Here is a 21581-nt window from a genome sequence, read left to right as displayed (position 1 = left end):
GACGTTGCGACACGCGTCTTTCTCTCTCCCTCTTCTTTCTCTTTCTTCCTTTCTTTAATTTCTTCTCTGTCTGCACGAGGCAGCGGATGTGGCTCAGCTACAGAGCCAGTAGCAGGCCCGTGTCTTTTCTTTTCCTTCTTCGTACTATCGCAACTATACCAACAAATCGTAAACAGTGAGAAGTGCTTATGCTCAATCATGTTGTGACCCTTCTTACCGACATAAAATTTTCGTTGGTTCTTTTCATACGTGCTATCGGTGTCGGCCATTTAGGCGGGCCGCAGTTTCATATCGTATATGTATATATATATACGTATATATATACGTATATATATATATATATATATATATATATATATATATATATATATATATATATATATATATATATATATATATATATATATATATATATATATATAGTGAGTAAGTTGGTATTGCATTTCAAAATCCTGTAACAGTACAACTTTCTTGGTCCTTCGTCTATAGGTTGGGCTGTTACTTTCTTTCAAAACGCAATTTCATTTTCATCGCATTTACGCTTCGCAAATATGATGCCGCGGTACTTCCTTGATGCCGCGCTACATCATATAATAATCTATTGTATCGAATTAACTTACTGAGAAATGCTTCCTTCGATTTGACGAAGTTTCCGATTTAACGAAATAATGCGCGGCTCCTCTCAACCTCGTTAAATCGAGTTTTAACTGCAGTGTGGGTATAAGGGGGGGGCTCGTTGCTGATGCAATTTTTGCTGGACCCAGTTGACAGGTCACTGCAATGTCCACTGTCAATGAATAATTACTCCGGCCCTATTAAAATTTACAAGTCTACATCACCTTGGGGGATTCCCCTAAATATTCGATCAACACCGTTCCCACTTCGAGTTATTGATAAATTCGCTCTCGCTCTACCATCTTATCCACTCACCGTCCTCACTGGCTCGTAGAGCGACTGTCCCGGAAAGGCCGAATTCGATCCCCAGACCAGGACGAATTTTTTTTTTTAATTACGGAGTTTCTGAGAAAACTGTATAGCTTTTCCTTTTAGCCGCTGCGCATGGGTAGATAGATGTCAATGAGTAATTACTTATTACAAGTCTACCACCTTGGAGGATTCCCCTAAATATTCGATCAGTGTCCACTTTATGAACGCGATAAATTCTAAGGCCCCGTTCTGCAGAAACTCCGGCGTTGTCGGCTTTATGAGCGAAAAATAGCGGGCATGATTCTGGCGGATGGTAGTTGGCAGGTGACATATGTGAGCGGTGCTGATTGGTCAGCGGGTTGTGCGACATCAAGAAATTCATATGACATGGCAGAAGCTGCCAACTCAGACTTCTTTGAGATGAGTGGTTGAGATGAGAATCGATCGAACCTTAATCTAACGTCCTGGATCCAAGGCACGTATTTGAGCGATGAGTAAGACAGGCTACTCTTAAAACTGGCCGCGCAAGCACGTAAGCTTGGTTAAAGCGGAGCTTGTATATATCGAGTGGTCTTTCACTCATAACCGGGAATCTACGACTGAATGCTAATGAATATGTGAGAGAAAATATAATGGGCCCATGACTAAGCTATTTGCTAGAACCAGAAAACGCTCACGAGAAGCAGGTATTCTATCAATCGTCTCAGCAACGCAAATATTTTTAAGCTACTACCTTGTTGTTTTACTATGGAATATTTTGGGAATGGGATACTGGGCGTCAGTTATGTCGGCCAAACGTCTCGGCGTCACTGTCGTCGTCCAAGTGCAGAGGATGGGGAGTGAAGGAGAAGGAGGGGGTTGTGTAGTTGCTCCTGTCGACGCTATCGGACGCATGGTGCATCCCGGCAAGAGCATGTCTAGAGAATGGCGGACAGGCCGATCTCATCTAAGTAGACCAGCAAGATGCGGTGGGCGGAGAGGTAATTTCTGGCTGGAAGAGCAGTTGTTCTGACTGCAGGAAGTCCAAGGGCTTGATACCCGGCCTGGAGATGTCGGCAGTGGGTGTCATACGCCGAACAAGCACACAGGAAGTGGTCCAGGTGCCTGCGCTTCCACATGAGAGTGACAGGCCACGAACAAATTTTCGAGATGGGATCCAAGCGCTCCAAGAGAGCTCGATCTCGTGGGGGATCTTGTACGAGAGGCGGTGAAAGGCTCAGAGAAGCGTCGATTTAGGTCTCCTTCATTAGTACTGAACATATGGGCGATCAAAAATGACGCTCATCCTCTCTCCTCTCAATTCAGTCCACGTCGACACGCAAGAAAAAGAAAAGAAGGAAGAAAGAGAATGAACTCTAATTCGTTGACGGAATCGCGTGGGTGGGATTCCAATGTCATCGGCTGTCTCCCAGACCTTCGTGAGCAGCTTTCGCTGTTCTGAGAGACCCGGGTGGGCCAGCTCCGCCTCCCACTCCGTTTGGCTGAGTGCTCGAGTTTTATATGTTACGAATTGTTGCTTACAATTTCATACCATGTGAATGATATCAGAGACTTCTCCGCATGCGGTGCATGTATTGTTTTTAAATTTTTCGGGCCAGATTTTGCGGTACTTAGCTAGGTTTGAGAAAGTCCTGGCCTTTATGTCCATGTTCCTCCATGGATATATATTGCCTCCTGTATGCTGAAGTCGTTATGTGCTTCTGCGCATCATTTCCTTCCTGATTTGAATTATTAGTTTCTCCTAAGTGAGAGGAGTTAACGGGTTTGGAGCAGCTGGAGCAGGTGCCGGGAAAGTATGCCTCTTGGCCGCCTCGATTCCTTCGTGTGCCAACATCCACAGAATTTTGTGTTTCAAGTTGCCAATCTTGTCTTTCTGCTCCATTATATTGTGTGCCTGTTTACATACCCGTCCCAGGTGGAGGGCTTGACAGGCCTTTTGGGAATCACTCATTATTTATTATGTGTTTTCTTCCTTGGTTGTTGGAGAGTTTAATTGAAAGGGCGATTACAACTTCCTCGGCATCTTTTATCATAGTTATTGGTCTGAACTGATGAGCTGGTCATCTTTCTTCCATTGTGGTCAGCTGCCGTGGCTACGACGGCTTAGCTTTTCCCAGTTAGGGTACGGCGTCTACATAGGGTAGATTATTGCTGTTTCGAGTCACGTTGTTTTGCATATGGCGACTTCTCGCTCGCCGTCTTCCGCTGTTGTGTAAGGCGTCCATGTTTTGGGGGATTGGAAGGACCTTGTATTAAGCTCTACGTTCGGGAGTGAGTGTTTCTTTTGGGGGATTAGTTTTTTCGTTGATAAATCTTCCCAATATGTTTAGCAGGTGTCTCCCAGTCCGTCTTTGTTTTAACCTGCGTTCTTGGTAGACTAGGGTATACCTTCTTTGTGTTCTTCGTAAGTGACCGAGATGCCCATTGCCATAAAGCATTCATTGTATGCATGGATTGGTAATCCAAACGCTAAGTTATATATGCTCTCCGGAACTGCGCATCAATTTTCTATGCTTCCGTTTCGGTGACGTGGTACGGGAGGCTGTATATGTCCATCGAGGTATTGCGTCCCGCCCACGTAAATTGGGAGCGTGCAATGAGCGGCAGCGCCCAGCAGGCCCAGGGAGGTTTGCACGCGGTGCATGCGGGTATGTTAGCCCAAATCGGTTGCAAGCGGTCGAGCAAGAGCACTTTTTAAATATTACCTGTAAATTATAGGCTCCATGTAAAGCTTCCAAACTGGAACCAAATATTCACAAAAACACCTCTATGGATTTCTTAATGGAATATTACCGTAAGTAGCATTTCAAGGGCCCTATAAGCAAATGGAAATTAGGAGGACATATGCGAATGAGGATCCGAAGGAGGAGCCACAGTCACGTCCACGTCCACGGCACCACGTGGGATCTCGCCCACCAGCTGAAGTGTGAAACAGCCTACGACATATCTGGTGTGGGGATGCAAGGAGTCTATCCCCACCAAATACGTATAACAGAAGATGGGAGACCCCGCTGTTGGGTCCACGTACAGTCTGGACTGAGGAGGCATAGACGAATATTTCCAGTGCCATCTTTCTTTCTCTCTCTCTCTCTCTCTCTCTATATATATATATATATATATATATATATATATATATATCTTTCTCTCTCTCTCTCTCTCTCTCTCTCAGTAGTAACAAAGTCAGGTAGTAGAAGTTAAAGTTACTTAATTAAATAATTGTTTAGTGATAGTGTTTTCCAGTGTGAGCACGAGTTTTTTTTTTCACGCTGTCGCCCGGGATATGAAGATACACTAATAGCTTGACGTCACGTCGATCCATGGCAGTACGGAAACAGCCAATATCCTTGCCTAATTCTGGAATAAGATTTGGTGCAGATCTCAGTGAAGATCTGCACCAAATCTATTCTTCACTGAGGTTCCAGCCATTATTAACTCGGTTTTAGTTTCGGGTTTCGGTTCCGCATTGGCAATGTCGAGAAATTTGGTGACGTTTATTGAGCACAGACATCCGCTTTCTCAACGTGGCTGTTCAAGAACGCCGTTCAGCCAACACCCATAGCATGCATTAAAATAAAAAGGCTCACGTCCTTATCTTCGCATGAAACTGCGTAAAATTAAGATTTACAGCGGTGGCGAATCTACACGTACCGATCGACCGCCTTGCCATGCCATCGCGCGCGGCGACGCTGCGATCGCACGCTAGCGCGGTAGCGGAAGCTAGCGGCGTCTGGGCGGCTTCGGGTGTTGTGTTCGTGTATTGCGTTCGGTTGCGAAAGGCCATCGGAGGCCACTGATGCTGACTAACACGCTAGTTGTTTTTGCCGCTCATTTGCAAACATAAGTTTTGTGACACTTGTCGGACACCCCGTCCGTGTCAGTTCATGCTCCCATTGTGGTATTCACCTGCGTAAAATAGGGTGAGCAGCTTTCTTTAGTGCATTGACTTTTCCGCTTTGGCCTCGCCGCGCAGAGCTTGCATGCATGTATGTCTGTACTGTGATTTACATGAGTTCGGCAAATAAGCACGCAAGGAATTCGAAAATCGGCGTGTTGTCCGGCGATCTGACCTTCGCCGCCCCATTAATTGATTGTGGCATGCATCGGCGGTAAAGAGCTGCTGAAGCTTCGCTGAATACAAAAATTCGTTTTGCATATTGTAGAGCTTATCTTACTTGATGTATGCTCATGATTTGCTTACGTATAGTTTCGATCTTCTTTAGTGCGCGGGCTCGAGCTCTCGCTCACACGCGCTTCGCATTCACCGTCATGACCGCATTAGCGAGAGGCGTTTCGCCGAACTTGATAGAAACAATGTTGTGCTTAATGACGTTTCCTCGCCTTACCCTGCTGCAGATACCATGTCAACCGGACCGTACCCAACGCAACAGTCGGCCTCGGGGCCACAACCACCACCACTTTTTCTTCAGCCTACTATGATTCCTCTTCCTTATGCTCCCATCGCCCAGCCGTCACATCCCGGCATGCCGAATGCTCCGCCTTACCCATTAAATACTGGATTTCTGCCAATGGTGTCGCAACAAGCTGGTACTCAGCCAGCGCAGCAGCAACAACCCTACATTGGATTTGCACCACAAGAACAGTTTCCAGCAGCACCACCCCCATATACAGGGCCAGGGCAGGACTATAGAGGGCCAGGGCAGGACTATAGAGGGCCAGGACAGGACTTCGGCAAGCCATTATCAGGTATACTTGTTTGTGTTGAGATCAATTTGAATAAGATATGGAAAGTTTAAATTCGACGTGGTAATAATCACCTTGGTACACGCAAGGAGCATTGGGCACCCAAATTTCAGCAGTGTATGATTACCATGTATGCATCAAAGTACAGATGATAAAAGTGGTTAAAGAGGAAAAATATTCTGGCAGTGGCATTAAATAATGATGAGTGTTTACGGATATACAGTTCAAGTAAATGCTTTCGAAAAGATGAGTAAGTTTCTGCGTTTGTAAAGTGGTTCCACTCTAGTAGTGAGCAAGGAGAAAATGAACGGAGCATGAATTTTATATTATTATTCATTATTCTTGGATGTGATTGGTATAAGGCAGCGTGCATGTTCCACGGTTCATCAATAAATAAGAGACTACTTCAGTTTATCAAGTACTCCTTGTTATGCTTTCACAAATGTGTGAGGGGTTATTTTTTCTGGCTATTGTGGTTATCACTGTACTGCCTTGCTCAAGTCTATATGTATTCCAGTTTGAGAAACATCCCTATATGTGCTCTAGGTGTGTAGAAGCGGGAAGCAACAGGAGCCTGGTAGGTAGTGGTCATTTAATGAGCTACAAATATTATCAAGTGGCATGCTTGCCACTCTGCTTTAAAGGGACACTGAGAATAAATAAACTGAAGCTTACATGTGCCTGCAAATTACTATGCTGAGATATCCTATGCTAGGCTACGCTTCCTTCACTTCCATTCACTTCCATTCGGTGATCGCAGATTCCCTTCCAGTCCTAACACCTCTGGTCAGGACGGAGTAACTAAAAAAATGGGCGGCACCCTTGAGAACAATAGTTGGACTATGTAAAAGGTAAAGCCAGGGTTATGCTTAATTCAACTTGGTTGTCGGTCTCTGTGGTTTCCGGCTGTGTGTTTCTAGTAGCAGGCTTGCTTGTAACAGGATTGCAAGCTCTTAATTCCTGAGCTAGCTTACATCAGCAAAGGATATTGACTGTTCAGTGCTGCAGATGCTTAGTCAATGATCATGATTTCCTTTTCTTCTTTAATACTATATTGACACATTGTATGCACGCCCCACAGATACACTAAGCATACTTATTTGGTTAGCTTCAGTCAGAGCACCAAGACTTCGGTCCTTCGAGGGTCCAAAAAAAGAGGACTCAGTTTAGAACAAAATCAAAAACACTACCAATGGAAAGGACCTTCTTTCTTCTTTTTTGCTCAGTTTATTTAAGTAAACTAATTTATTGTGTGTAAACAAGCAGACTTATGATACCATTCATGTTGCAGAATGCGTGGCATGCTACTGCTTTCGTTTTATAGACGAATACATCGATCATCATTACTCCATATGTACGAAATCTGCATGGCCTCTGATGACAAAGCAGTGAGCTGATGTTTTGAATCCAAATTTTCCTGATTTTTCAATTATCATATCCTCTCTGAGTGCCCTGCTGTGGTGGCTCAAGAATCTTCTTTTGTAGAACTAGTTTGACCTCGTAACTCTGGGCAGCAGCTTCATAAAAGGAACATGGCAGCACGCATTGCGTTATTCATCTCTTTATTTTACCGAGTTGCTGGCTGATGCACAACGAACTGATGCATCAATTTGTATTGCCCACAATTGCTTGACAAGTGGCTTACTGTAATTGATGCATTTTGGCTAGCACCCTGAGAAGACTATAAGCTTTGATGTAAAGTCAGTTTAGGTTGATAGATTACCTTTAAAGAGCATCATATATGCAGATGCCACAAAAAGAAAGAAGAAAGGGCTGAATTCAAAGTGAAATCACTGCAAAAATAATGCCACCATACACTTTTCTGCTTTATATATGAAGTATTGAGACAAGCAAGCTCATTCGATTCACTCTGCAATCAGTTACTAAAAGATAGGTGTGAAATTGCAATAAAGTGAGGTACGCTTACAGTCAAAAGTGTATGAAACAGTGAAGATGAAAAAATATTTCACTGCCATGTTTACATGCTGCCTGAAATATACCAGGTGTCCCAGCATCTCAGTCATGTAGCTTAAATTGCAATATTTTTTTTTGTCCAAATTTATTAAATTATTAAATATTGAATGAATATCTTTTTAATTATTGGCTTCAGGAACTTAGTGTCTATTAAGAAATTGTGGAGAGCTCGTTAAATGTTGAGCCAGGTTACCTTTAAGCAGCCTTACTTACTGACCTTAAAAGAAAGCTATCACATGACCAGATGTTGGCAAGTTTCTTGCCCAGTGCACATGCTAAGCCCTGTTGGGGAGAGTGCTCCAGGGTGGATACTGCCCTTGGAGACACATCTGGGGAAGCAGTACCAGCACCATGTGGAAGCTTTTGTATTTTGCAAGTCACCTTTTAAGGTCTGTAAGGAAAAGCTACTTAATGCAAATGGTGCTTGGGCACAAACATTTCAGCCAGCTGTTCTTCTCGACAAAATCTACAACTCTTGAAGTGACACTTTAATAGCTGAAGCTAATAAATAAAAAGTGGGCTAGTTAGCTTTTACTAGGTAATTATCTTTGGAGAATAGAAAAAAATTTTTTTGAAGACTAGTCTATGCGACTTTCAATGGCACACAGTTAGTTTCATTTGAATAGGAAACACCCCTTCTTTAGGATCTTATTTACCAGGTATCTGGGACACCTTGTGCATGCAGCCTGATTCTGGTTATGCATACTGTGTAGTAATCCACTGTGAAATCTTAAGCATTGTGGTATGGATACAAAGAAATTGAAATACTTTGCTGAAGCATTGTTTTTTAACAATTTAACAGCAAGTGTACTTGGTGTTTTGGACTAGCTTTTTTTGAAGCATAGTGCAGTGCACAAAAAGGAACAAAATTCTGGGAAAACTGCACTTGCATCATGTTATTGCAAACAGCTCTCCTAGCATGCAGTGCGATTTTGAGGTCATAACAATTGTGACGCTGCTATTTTGACTGTCCAAGCACCAAATACAAAATAGTTTGTCCAGTCTAGAATTTCTTTATTAAGAAGCTGTAAAAAAATGGAAAAGTAATTGTGTTACAGCATGAAATGAATATAAAGATCCTTTAGAACGTTGACATCACCCTCCGAGTCACATAACCTGTGACTGCAATTGAGAATGAACAGCTTACAACCAGTTTACTTCTTTTATGATTTTCCAGAGCCCGGATCTACAACCGAACCCATGGAAAGAGACACTGAGCCTGCTATTGAATCCTGGAGTGGATTCTCGAACAAAGAGATCAGGCGTATCTTCGTTCGCAAGGTGGGGGCCTGCTGTAACTTGCTGCTCGTTTTGCTCTGATATATCACAGTTACTTATAGTTTGTTGTTGGAGTATAAGCACCAAATTTTTAAGGTGAAATTCTTCAATGGCTCATACTGTCGTTCGTACAAGGTGTCACACTTTGCGGCCACCTTAGGTCACGTGTTTTTTTTTTTCTACGGAACTGAAGAGAGCAAACAGTTGACAATCTGCAGAGAAGACAAAATCAGGCACTATTGTCTTTGTCTTCTCTGCAGATTGTCAACTGTTTGCGCTCTCCAGTTCCATAGAAAATCATGAACCAACTAGGCCCAACCAAAATTTGACTTAGGTCACGTGATGCCACCCAAGGTGATGGCCACCATAGGCCAAATGGTGCCACCCAAGTTGGCGGCTACCCTAAGGCCCACCTTAGGTCGTGTGATGCTACCCAAGACGGCAACCAACCAAAGCCCACCCTGGGCCCATGCCCCAAAAGTGGGTGTATTAAGGCGTAAGGCTTTCCTTACGTGGGAAGCGGTAGCTGGCAGCTGACATGGCCAAGCACTAACTGGACATAGGGCTTACCTACATTACTTTTGGCAGGCGCTGCCAACTCGGGCCTCTCCTTTCATATGGTAGGGTGATATCAGAATCAGCCTGCCAAGACCTTTGCATTCACGTTATCCCTAGGCCACGCAGGCACGTTCATATGGCTCAGATAAAGCGGGACTTTATATGTTGGCTGGTAGCTTACTCCTCGCGTGATAACAATTCTGGCATCCGTGCGGCAACTTTCATTTGGCGCTTCCTTGAATGCCGCACCACACAGCCTACAGAAGCAGACGCATAAAACCAGGAATCTGCGAAGTTTCAAACAAAGGCTTTCGCCTTATCGCACTTTAGTGGTCGAAAGTAGTGCACAATTTTTTTGTTACCTCTTTTCGTTCTTTTTTTTTAATTGTGCATAACGCATTAGCATATTTAGGTTACCGCAAGGTACTACGTGATAACATGCAGGGCTCGTTCACGTTCAGCCAAAAAGTCGTTACCATGCCTTAGTTTGAGAGGAAGATTTCAAGGGCGAGTCAAAAATGTGTTGGAAAATTCCTGTGGCTCTGGCATGCCGCTGTCACCTGAACTCCATCGGGACCTGATACGTCGTCGCCAAGACAGATGGTGCTCTCGCATTCTAAGTTTGAAAGCGGCTTTCACGGTGCAAACTGCGCATCTACATTGACTTCTTAATACGGAACCTCATTAGAGGGTCACAGGCCACTGTGTAGTGTCATACCCTTAGAGCAAAACTTAAGTGCCCCCTAATTTTCACCCACAGATGCCATATAAGTTACTGTCAAAGTTTTCTCACTGCACTCTTCCCATGCCATGATCACAATAACAAAGTAAAACGCATAACTTTCCGCTCATATATCTTTACGCAAGATAATTAATTCTGCGCACAATAATAGAACCTGCCATCACGCATCGCTACTGAAGATAACTTGCAATCACTACAAAATATTAGCAGCAAAGTGCTGTGAACTAACCGATTGATTATTATTTGTTATGTTTTGTGCTTTCTTGCCATTTTTTGGTTATAAAGTGTATTGTGTGATTTTCAGTTAATCGTTAGTGCTGTACTTCTGATGTATGTGTTTGTGTGCTCCCTCTATGTAATACCCATGCAAGAGAGCCTTTAACGGCAATGTAAACAAAAGAATAAAATAAAAAAACCTGTTTCAGTTAGGGAAAGGTTAGCACAGGCCACATGGTGCATGAACAAACTTGATGTAATCGCTGCACCAACATTTTTAACTCATTACAAGGCTTAAGCTAACCTGTTAAAGAAAAAAAAAAACCTAGAATCGAAATGAAGGGAGGAACAGCGACGGTACTGCAATTTGTTTTCTCTGTCGCGTGACCTATTTGACCTTTGACACCACAGCCATCTTTCGGCCGTTAAAACCAGTACCATAACATCATAAGAAATTCAGTTACAAATTTTGCAGTGACCATAGGTGAATGCCAAGTCGTATTTCATATACAGAAACGTCTCGCTCATCATTGCATCAATTAAAATTTGGTGTCGGTACTCCATTGAAAGAAAAGTCTAATGTCAGGAACGAATATAAAGATATTGTCTTATTCTTATAAATTATTCTCCTCGGTGACAGTAATGCAAGCAGGAGTCTAGGCTTTAGGGGGAATTTCCATTTTCAATGGGCATGGCAAAGAAAGTCAGACCAGACACCACACAGTGTTCAAACTCTGTCACTGTGCCTGGCACCTCGATTAGGTGGTCTCAAATGTGCATACTACCTTTTATGCATATAGATGAGCACAATAGAGGACTTACTGAGGGCTGTTTTTGTTGAAATAAATACCAGGCGCTTAAGGTTTTTTTTTTTTTCCCTTGCAACTTGGGATCATCCTTTGCATGGTTTTACCCTACTTTATTATCATCCTTTAAGAGATTTCAAAAAGGCAGAGTACCATTGTGCTGAGAATGATGCAGCCATCGGTAGTGCAAAACAAATGATTTTTTGTGTTTGTGATAGATATACCTCCAATCTTACTTTATGAATATGTTTTGAAATCGCCCTAGTGCTTTAGACTTCAGTTTTTCAAGGAAACCCGTGCAAACATCTCAGTTAATGTCACACTTATTACTGCCTAGCCAGTGGCCAATAGTTGTCAAGTCCCTAGCAGCAGGGTTAAAAAAAAACGCTATTATGAGAAAGCAATATTTTTGTTAAAAAAGTATATTTTGAATCATTCTGTTCTGTTTTCCAGCCACTCTGCCAGGTAACAATTATTTTTTCATGGAGCTTTCAATTTCTTTTAAGAAGTTGTGGATGATTAAAGTCAGTAGGCTGTTTCTTTAAATGTAAAATACTCCGAACCGAAGCAGGGGAGCATTCCAGATACCTCATTTGCTCTGCCACCGAAAACTATTCATCCGCTGTGCTTCTTTTCAGGTGTATGCCATTCTCATGGTCCAGCTTGCAATCACTTTTGCCTTCATTGCTTTGTTCATATATGAGTGAGTAGAAGCAATACTTGTTCTGTTTTTTCTGACAGTCGTTCTTAAGCTCCCCAAATCCTTCTTAACTCTCCCTTTTCCATTGCAGGCCACACGTAAAAGGTTTCGTGCAAACCAATCTTGGAGCATATATTGCAGCCTAGTAAGTGTGCAATCTATATTTGCCGGCTTATCTAAATGTGATCCGCAAGTGATCTCAGGTACTTTCTGAAGCCTCGCACTGTCCAAGTTTGCCTTTTCTCGGTGATTTTCTAGTTCTTATGACAAACTTTGCAGGTATCTTTTTGGCTTCGCTTTACAGTATATTGCATCTCTTCCTTTCAGTGTGGCCTTTTTTGTCCTCTATTTAGCACTGGTCTGTTGTGAAAGCCTCAGGTAAGTCTTTCCATTTAGTACTTAAGTTTAAAAATTCTGATGTCGGACGCAGATAACAAATGTGTTTTTCATTTTTCAGACGGTCTTACCCCACGAACATTATCCTGCTGTTCGTCTTTGTAAGTGTCTTGAGTAAGGCAGCTATTTATTTTTGTGCGCATGCATTTCGGTGTCTTTGGCATGCAGAGTGTTTTGTACGTTGGCTACCGTAGCAGCTGTTAAGTAGTTGTGTTACTTCATGCAATTTTTAATTAACTTTGACTCGCCAAATGGCCAGCTTCTTGCAGTATGCCCTATTCTTGGTAAATTTTACATTTGGTACTGAATACTAAAGTGTAGACAGCATGGGCATCTCTCATAGCCTGAGTCGCTTTGGGATGTTAAACTCCTGCGCCTCCACCTGTAGGCGATGGGGCCTGTCTACTTGATACCACTGGTGCTCTTGAATGGCTCCTCTCTGTGAAATTATTTCTAACTTTTCACTAATTGCCGCCAATCCCTAGGACATTCTAATTTCTCCAAGCAATGGCTCTAGGTTTCTATTTTTTCTGAAACAAATTAGGACTTGAAATATTTAGGATGCCTGTTGAATTAATTGTTTGCCAACAGTAAGGAATTGGGTAGTGGAGCCATTCAAGCTTAAGGTAAAAGGACTTTAAGATAGCTTCATCCAGCTGTGGTTCTCAATAAAATTTGATTCTCTGGCTCCCTGTCTCTACTGACATTTGTCTGGCAGAAGAAGACGTCTTTATTGATGAGGAAACTAAACTTGGAAGTCTCCCCGCCTGTCTACTCAAACATGTGATGTCCTTACTTAAAAGGACTGCTTGCTATCTTATTAGTATTTTAAATTATTTTAAGCCTGCATTTTTCTTTAGAGAATGTACCTTTGTAAGCTGAGACTCATGCACCGGGCACATATCGCAGAAGGTACTCTGGAAGTTGCTTTGGAAGGTGAAACACTCTCGCAAAGACAAATTGTAACAACTGCATTCTTGCCTCAAAAAACACCATATGCAGTTGTTAAAGTAATCGTGTAGTAGAATAAATCAACAGGTGTCATTCAATTGCTCTTCTGCTTTTGTCAGCATTCCCCCTGGGGGCTTTCAGGTGGTTATCTATCTCAGCCTGCATCTGCTGACTGAGTGCTTAACTGTTGCGTATACAGCACGTATGTTACTAACATCTGCACACATGGTGATCTTGGAGGGGGCCTGCGACAGCTCAGTGCTGTCAGTGCATTGTTTATTCCGTCAGTTCTGACAGACTGCCTGCTGCTTGCCACTGCACAACTATTGTCGGCTCTGATGCAGTGGTGCTGTTTGAAACTGCTTTCTTCTTCACCTTGTTCTCACACTTTCCTGCATTTCTTGCATTTTCTTTAACCCTTTACAAGACACAAGATATATGAATGTCTCGCATGCATACAAATGGTAAAATTACACTGAGAGTGGCTCAAAGTATTAAGAGGCATAACTTTCAAGCCGCTCTTACCACTGGCTCTGTGAGAAAAAAAAGAAAAGAAAGAAAAGGCATCACATTTGTAACAGTACTTTGTAATAAGACCCCAAATATGGTACGTATTTGTACATTGGTGTTTTCAGCGTATAAGGAGCATCAAGGAGGGATATTAATAAAAGATGAAAACATGCTGAATATGTTTGATATTTTAATATTATATTTGGCACCTAAATATAGGTGCACCAGCCATTATCCATTTGCTGGCACATAAAGCAAGCGGGACATGCATCTTGCTGTTCCACTGTGGGTTAATGTAGCAGTGTTCTTGCTTGACTTCCACATTCACAGTCTCCAAATTTTGTGCAATGAGGACTTGCTTAGGTGGCCATATGGCAGCAGGGAAATTGGGCGACATTTCTGCTGCATTTCAAGGTGTTGTCTTCTGAAATTTTACAGCAAACATGCCACCACATTTGTGAAGCAATTATGAATAAAGTGTTTGTTGCATCTGTTGCTTGTATTGCCACAAGAAAAACATGTAAACTCTGAACTGACATCAACACATCGGGTTGAACTATACTAATAATCACTTTTATTGTTTTACTGTACCCAAGACCTGCAACTGTAACAGCATAACAGTTATTATTGTTACTAATTGCAAAGTCATTCCTTACAGACCCTGGTGATGTCTTACATGGTTGGTGTGATATCAAGGTACGAGCAATGAGAAGTTACTTGCTACTTCATTTAATGGCTGTGCAGAGATGTATTAGGTTGCTGGCTAGGTTTAGAAACTCTGAAAATCTAAACCAGCTGACCGTCCTGCATTATTAGCCAATTCGTGTTGTTTTTTTAGACCCTTGATCACGAACTTGAGGTTAATATGAGCCAATTCTAGTTGTAAGCTATATTTCTAAATTAAAACATCTTTCACTCGCATAATGTTTGCTAGTTCCAGTTGAAGTAACACACATTGCACAGCTCTAGTGTTGCACTTGAGGCATGCTCTTGTAATTGATCAAAAATTTCCTGAAAACGGGAAATTCCTTCCAGTATCAAGCTTTAGAACTAGCCATTGAAAATTATAGTGCCTTAAAAATATTTATCTTCTTTGTAGTCTTGCCATTGTCATCATTAACTGTGCGTTTCATTTACTGAGCAACAAACAGGACGACTGTTTTGGTGCAGGCTCTGTTGCATTTATGGTTTCTTTTGAAGAAGTTAAACAGTTGCACAGGTTCAAACTTGTTTTTTCTCCCCGAGTTTATTGCCAAAGCTATTGTAGTTAATAGATTGTGTATATTTTATTTTTAGTTTGCAGCATTGATTGCTTTGTGTAACCCTTCTGGATTAGATGCATTGCTGACCTTATTGTTGAACACTGCCGCTAGCCGAAACTTTGTCGTTCATATTCCCTATGCCATTGAGACACAACTTTGTTGAAGCAGCCCTGCCATGTTTGCTTGGTGTTTTGGGGCAACCCCTTGACTGTTGGTCCTGAAGATATAGGTTTGATCCCAGTTGCATTTTATTGTACGTGAAAAGCAACGGGACCACATACAATGCGATGTCAGCGACCGTTTTAGACCACCAGGTGTGGCCGAAATTGCCGGAGCTTCCACTACAGTGTCACTCACAGCCGACATTGCTTCAGGACGTTAAACTTTTATATTATTCACTCATTCATTGATTCATTCCTGAAACAAATGGTCAAAGCAACATACCTCACCATTTACTTCACTTTTTTTCCAGCTTCCACAACACTGAGACCGTCTTCATGGCTGCTGGAATATGTGCAGCTTGCTGCCTGGCTGTCTCAGTCTTCTCCTTTCACACAAAGGTATGCTAAGCACGATTTTCAATAAAGGAATTTGCTACTTTTGTTTACTGGCAGGAAAGTTTAGCACAAAGAGGTCTTTAGCTGTGAATACTTGTTTTAATGTATTAGAAGGTTCATTATCGCAAAAATTGGCTGGCAGCAGCAAGCAAATCCAATGCAGACGGCAAGCAAAGTAGATAAGCAAATCTTCACATTCAATAGAGAGGAGAGTGTGGGAGGCAACAGTAGGGCAAGAGAGAAATCTCAGTCGCTAATCGATAGTCAAAGGATGAGAAAAGCGGAGAAGGAAATAAGCTTGCTATACCGCGACTGCAAAAGTGGAGAAGGATCACACGGCGATTAATGGAATAGTTCAGACCACCCATTTCCATGGCCTGAACATACCAGTGGCTTCAATGACTCTGTCGAGAGGGAACACAAATGCCAATGCTGCATCATTTGCATTGATTGTCTTCCTTGATGTAGTAATGCTTAAAACTTATAATCTAGGTACTCTCTTATTCTGGTTTCCAAAAGCGTATTTATTGTTTTTTTTGTGCGTGTGAAATTTTGTGCATCTCTTTTTTGCTAATCATGTCCCTTTTTTTTACGAATGTGTTAGTTTTATTTTTTCAGTATTTCTTTACAAGGAAGCTCTATTAGCTACACTATGATGTGCTGTAATAAAACAAAACTGTTAAGTCTATGGGTAAAGTTTTTACGTGCACCATCCTGAACGTTTTATTTTCTTTCGGCAAGGAAGTAATGTTTTTGTAATCAAAGCAACTATCTGCACTATACACGCTGAGCCAACCTAGTTGGCTGTTGTCAACAAATGGGACATGGCTGTGTTGGTCAGCCAGTTGAAGTAGAAGCATTGCTTATCAACTTCTGTTCCTTAGCAGACATGTCGTGACACCATTGTTGTCAATTGTATGCAATGCCACATTACAAAGCTCATCTACTATAGATTTGTAATAGGAACACAAATAGCATAGCTGGAGGCATTTTGTTTGAACTTGATAGGACATCAAGAAATTATAATGGATGGTTACCATCAGTTGCATTAGTTCTGCATTACTTGTGTTAGTTGATATTTGCTCTACTCCACTGCTATTTACATGTTCAGCTACATAATCTGCTTTCTCTTTTTGTTTTTCTGTGCAGTTTGACTTCACGAGCTGTGCTGGTTTCCTTTTCGTTGCGGTGTGGGCTCTGTTTCTGTTTGGCATCCTCACCATCTTTACCTACAACAGGGTATGCAACGAGGATTTGTTACTCTGGAGTTCTACCAGAATAAATATTTTTGCTTATCGCAGTCGTGTGTTTCAAGTTGGAAAACAACTGAAGCTGGCTTGGTTTGTTCCAGATTCTGAACACTGTGTATGCCGTCCTGGGTGCAGTTCTCTTCATGGCGGTAAGTGCGTTCAGAATGAATATGCTGCACTAGCCCTAGCAGTGTAAAAGTGACATCATTATTAAAAAAATTCTCGAGACTTGGGTTAATATGGTCAGTTCGGTATGCAGTCTCCATTTTTTATGGCAGAATCATTAATGGAACAAGACCCCTGGTAGCTGTGTAAGTGAAGGAGAAGAGGAAGAATAGAAGGAAGGGGAGAAAAGTGACATTTGCCCCTCGGTGGAATGTTTTAACTAAGCCATAGTCTAGTTTGGCCACGCTTTTTCTCGCTGCATGACATTTCATATCTACAGATTGAGTGCAGAATGCTTGGAAGTGGGAATCCACAACAGTAACTTTCATGAAACCAACATATACAGTCAGCATCTGGCTTTTGTGGAATGCTTAAGGAGCATACTGCTCTGCAAGAAAAGCTGCGCACAACTGCAGCCGTTACCGTGTAGAGGCAAAACTAGCACGAAAGTAGAGCCATGTAAGCCTACAAGCTGGCTGGGCATAATAAGCATGCTACTTGAAAACCATCAGCCACTGCCCAGTGTTTTATGCCATGATGCCGACTGAATAACACCTTATCAGCTGTTATACTTGCCCATGTGGCAAAAACGGAGGCTAACGAAACGGCTTCAAATGGATTTGAACGTATGGAATCACAGCTATTGATAGAAAAATGACATGCATAACATTGAGACAGAGAAGTAAGCAGAAAGGGTTACGGAACCAACAACTTAAAACCTCTGCCAAAATCATGAAGAAATGGGCATGAGCTAGGCACGTAGCGTGAATAGAAGATATCTGCATGGTGTTCATTTGGTGCTAGATGAGTGGATTTCTCAAAAAAAGACACGGAGGCAGAGTGAAGTGAGCAGGTTAGATCAGCAACAGGGTTAAAAGGAATGCTTTTCGACCAGGAGACTTGGTAAGGCCTATGAGATGGTAGCCCAACTAGCCTCCCCTCGCCATGGTGGCTCAGTGGTTAGGGTGCCAACATTGAACCTAAGGACATGGGAATGATCCCAGCTACGGCGGCCACTTCTCGATGGAGGCTCACAGCAAGGCACCTGTGTACTGTGTGATGTTAGTGCTCGTTGAAAGACCCCAGGTGGTTTAAATTTCTGGAGCCCTTTCCTGCAGCATTCCTGATAACCTGGGTCACTTCGGGACGGTAAACCCTATAAACCAAAACCAAACTAAAACCACCTAGCAACCTTTACAGGCTGAACTAGGTGGTGCTAAACTGCCCACTACAAACACCTGACCATAAATTTGCTCCAAGATGGCAATTGTATTAAGCACCGTGACTGACTGACTGAAAGACTTTTACTGCAGGGAGGAAGCTTGAGGTAGCCAGGGCAACCTCTCGCAGTCACTAGATGGGCTCTTCATTACAAGCCCATTGGAGACTGCCGCGGCTCGGGCTCAGGTGACCAGAGCCTTCTGGCTCACCAGGTCGAAGCAGCTGAGCAGGGCTGCCTCCCAGTCTTCCCGTGTGTGGTTGGGTTTGGGGGCGAGGTTCGGGGTTGTTTGGCATGCCCACACCATGTGGAAAATGTCTTAAGACTTCTCCACACAGTGCGGGGATTTTCCAGTACAGGCAGGATCAACGTGTTTTAAAACTGCCGGGCACAGCAGCATTTTGGTATAAAGACGGAGGAGTGTGCGTTCCTCCACCTTTGTAAGGCCCTTACAAGGCTTGGGATAAATTGCAGGGCCAAAGTGGAATTTAAGCACAGCAGTACGGCGGGTTTCTGATTCGGCCCAATGTGAAATCTTGCGTATGGTTTTCATTTACAGTTCCTGGCCTTTGACACTCAGATGCTCATGGGTGGCCGAAAGCTGGAACTGAGCCCTGAAGAACACATCTTTGCTGCCCTGCAACTCTACATGGACATCGTGCAAATCTTCCTGTTCATCTTGAGAATCATGGGCAGCAAGCGCTGAGGCTGAGGCTGGCACCGAGGCTTAGCAGTGGCTTCCGTCTCTTGCCAAGCTGCTTCTGCAAGCCATTTCTTTTGAGCAGTATTCTGTGAAGATTCTGCAGGTGTAAATGTCAGACTCTTTCACAGAAGTATCTTCCAATATCCCGCGGATTGGTCTGCTTGTATGCACTGTGTTCCAGCTGAGGAGATAAATATTTAACTGCACATTTAAAGGTGTTGTTAAAGACGTCACTTTTGTCGCTAGGCAGTGTGGAAGGAAAAGGGAAAAGACTCGCCAGGGATGGTCAGGTTAAAAAGCGGTACCACCTAAGGTCTGCTATTTAATTTTTGCTGGCTGTGTTGCCGTAATCCACCCACAAACATGTGGAAAGAAGGCAGAAAGAAGAAAAGTGCCTACTAAGCACGTTTCTCACTTGGCCATGCTTGTGAATAGAGCTGCCTATCCTAACGAGTGGTGCACGCTTATCTCAATGTACTTGCCAAAGTGAGCATGAACTATGCTTAGAAATCTGTGTAAATTGTGATGGTACATACTTCCAACAAGTGTTTACTGGAAGTGAATGTTGGGAGTCTTGTACATAAGCACTGCTTCTGTTTACGTAAATGAAGTGTTTAACCATTTATCACTAGCACATTGCTTGTATCAGAAAAGAATGTTAGTGTTCTTGTCACACATTTATGAGGCCTTGAGTTGCAGAGGAAAAGGTGCATTGGTGTACAATACAATCGAGCTGTGAGCAACTAAGCTAGGTATTTGTGTTACGTGTAGTTTCTCAGTAGATGAATAGGCATGTGTAGGGCTGTTTGCATCGTACCAGTGTACTTAGCATGCCTAGATATTGTGAGAGTACGATGGTCATTGCAACTTGGTGACCCTAAGGCATTATTAGAAGGGATAATCTGCATATGTGAGATTTACTTCACTGTAGACTCTTGCCAGTGTTGATGTACTCCTTTAAAATCCTGCAAAAACTCGCATGAAGGCACATTACATCCGACCCGTTGTTTGCATGTAGTGTATAGCCTGGGAGTTCAGCAGGCTCATACTTTAGTTGCGCTAGTCTTTCATTTGTGGTATCTCATTTTTGTTAGTGAGAAAGAAAAATGAGTTACTAGTGTGTTATGTTTTAGGCTGCTCTAACAGTGCAGAATTTTTTTTCTTCCTTGGGCATAGTTAGCATGCCTAAATCAGGACTGCCATCACCATGTGAAATCATTGTCGAAGATTCTGTTGCTATGTTGTAATCGTTTCCTTTTGAAGATTGCACGTTCCATTATGTATGCATTGATGAACAAGCTGTTAGCAAAGCCTTTAGGTTTGGTCAAATAACCAAGGCAAAATTCGTCGGGGAAATTTTGTAGGCCAGTAATTGGTCTGAACCAAGTGTTGTGTATTATTAGTGTCAAGATTTGTGTAATTTTGTATGTGTTATGGCAAAATAAAATGTAGTAAAATGTTGTATCTTAAGAAAATTTGAGTTTGTCAACTGAAGCTTGGGCAGAAAATTTCTCCCAGGGATGGAGGAGTTTGGAATGTACAAGGAGACTTTCTCAAATTAAATACTGCATGTTTAAGGTCGACTATGGCCTTGCCTTTTCATTTGACACATGCTGAAACTTGGCATGCAGGTGCATATCAGATTCAAAAATACGAGTTAAGATTTCAGTTCTCATGTGAGATAGGAAAGATACAAAAAAAGATAGGTTCATTATGTTACTTTCTCAAAGGAATTGAGAATATGCAGACTTTTCCTAATATCCAGCACCTATCCTAAAGTTTGGAAAATGCCTATAAAATGCCTGCTCGTACATCAAACTTAATGGAGGAAAGCTTGTACATATAGACAAGCGTCATGTTTGTAAACAAAGGTGGCGCTGCGATCGGCAGCGACAGGGGGTGTAGGCAAAAGCGCAGCGTGCCTACATTGCACAATGCAACGTTGCCTTCAAACCAGTTTGCGCGTGCGAATATTATGAAACGTAAGCTTCGCTTATGCGTAGAAATAGCTTGGTTTATGCCAAGAGAGTGTTTCAGCACGTTATCAGCCGATTACAGTTGGAATTACCTGGCGAAGAGCGCTGCATTGACTTCCTTCTCCGTGGCCTCAACAGGGCGCGGCTACAGTACGTAGGCGACTGCCGTGAGTGATTATAAGTTAAATAAAAACGAGAAAGAGCAATGTATAAGAAAGACTAATAGCCAACCCTGTTCAACTCCCGGGCCTATTCCTAGCGCATACAAGGAGCATGACAGTATGAATGACTGGAAGTGTGTTTTTTATATGACGACTCTATTGAGTTGGTTTTCTGCTGCTTCAAGCACTCACTCTAAGCAACAATATTATCGGCAACTATATATAGTAAACTAGAAATCACATTTCTAGCTCACTCTACTGGCAACTTAAGTCATAGAATTTCATATCTAAAAAGAAGAACTCAATCTTTTAATTCCTTGTAACATGTTCGCAAAGTGTGCTGCCAACTTGTTTTCGCCTGCTCGATGAAAAGACGTTTGACGTCTGTCTCATCTTACAGACATAGCAAGGTCATTCACAGGTTAATATATACATGCAGGCCAGTAAGAAAGCTCCGATTTTGTTCTCTTTGCTCTATAGGAGAGACGCATGAGTGCAGATGCAACGTTCTCCACGGTCGCTTGTAGCG

General features: G+C 42.5%; 1 protein-coding gene across 1 annotated transcript; it reads left to right on the top strand.

Annotated features, from left to right (window-relative positions):
* The first annotated feature begins 4634 nt into the window (after positions 1 to 4634).
* On the top strand, positions 4635 to 20390 carry LOC146185354 (protein lifeguard 2-like). Its single transcript, XM_084606307.1, has 12 exons — positions 4635 to 4844; positions 5281 to 5631; positions 8780 to 8883; positions 11841 to 11905; positions 11994 to 12047; positions 12230 to 12280; positions 12360 to 12399; positions 14418 to 14455; positions 15494 to 15581; positions 16728 to 16817; positions 16930 to 16977; positions 18772 to 20390. The coding sequence occupies exons 2-12, from the start codon at positions 5286 to 5288 to the stop codon at positions 18916 to 18918; spliced, it is 1071 nt and encodes a 356-aa protein (XP_084462433.1). The 5' UTR covers positions 4635 to 4844; positions 5281 to 5285; the 3' UTR covers positions 18919 to 20390.
* Positions 20391 to 21581: the final 1191 nt, after the last annotated feature.

The sequence above is a fragment of the Amblyomma maculatum genome, chromosome 6, assembly GCF_055883805.1.
Source record: "Amblyomma maculatum isolate TAMU_Amacu chromosome 6, ASM5588380v1, whole genome shotgun sequence".
Lineage (NCBI taxonomy): Eukaryota > Metazoa > Arthropoda > Arachnida > Ixodida > Ixodidae > Amblyomma > Amblyomma maculatum.
This window is presented reverse-complemented; position numbering and strand designations above follow the sequence as displayed.

Excerpts from the sequence above, each read along its gene's own strand:
- LOC146185354 (XM_084606307.1), top strand. The coding sequence starts at position 5,286 with ATGTCAACCGGACCGTACCCAACGCAACAGTCGGCCTCGGGGCCACAA. Across the intron at positions 14,456-15,493 it reads ATGGTTGGTGTGATATCAAG|CTTCCACAACACTGAGACCG; the intron begins GTACGAGCAATG and ends CTTTTTTTCCAG. Across the intron at positions 16,818-16,929 it reads CCATCTTTACCTACAACAGG|ATTCTGAACACTGTGTATGC; the intron begins GTATGCAACGAG and ends GGTTTGTTCCAG.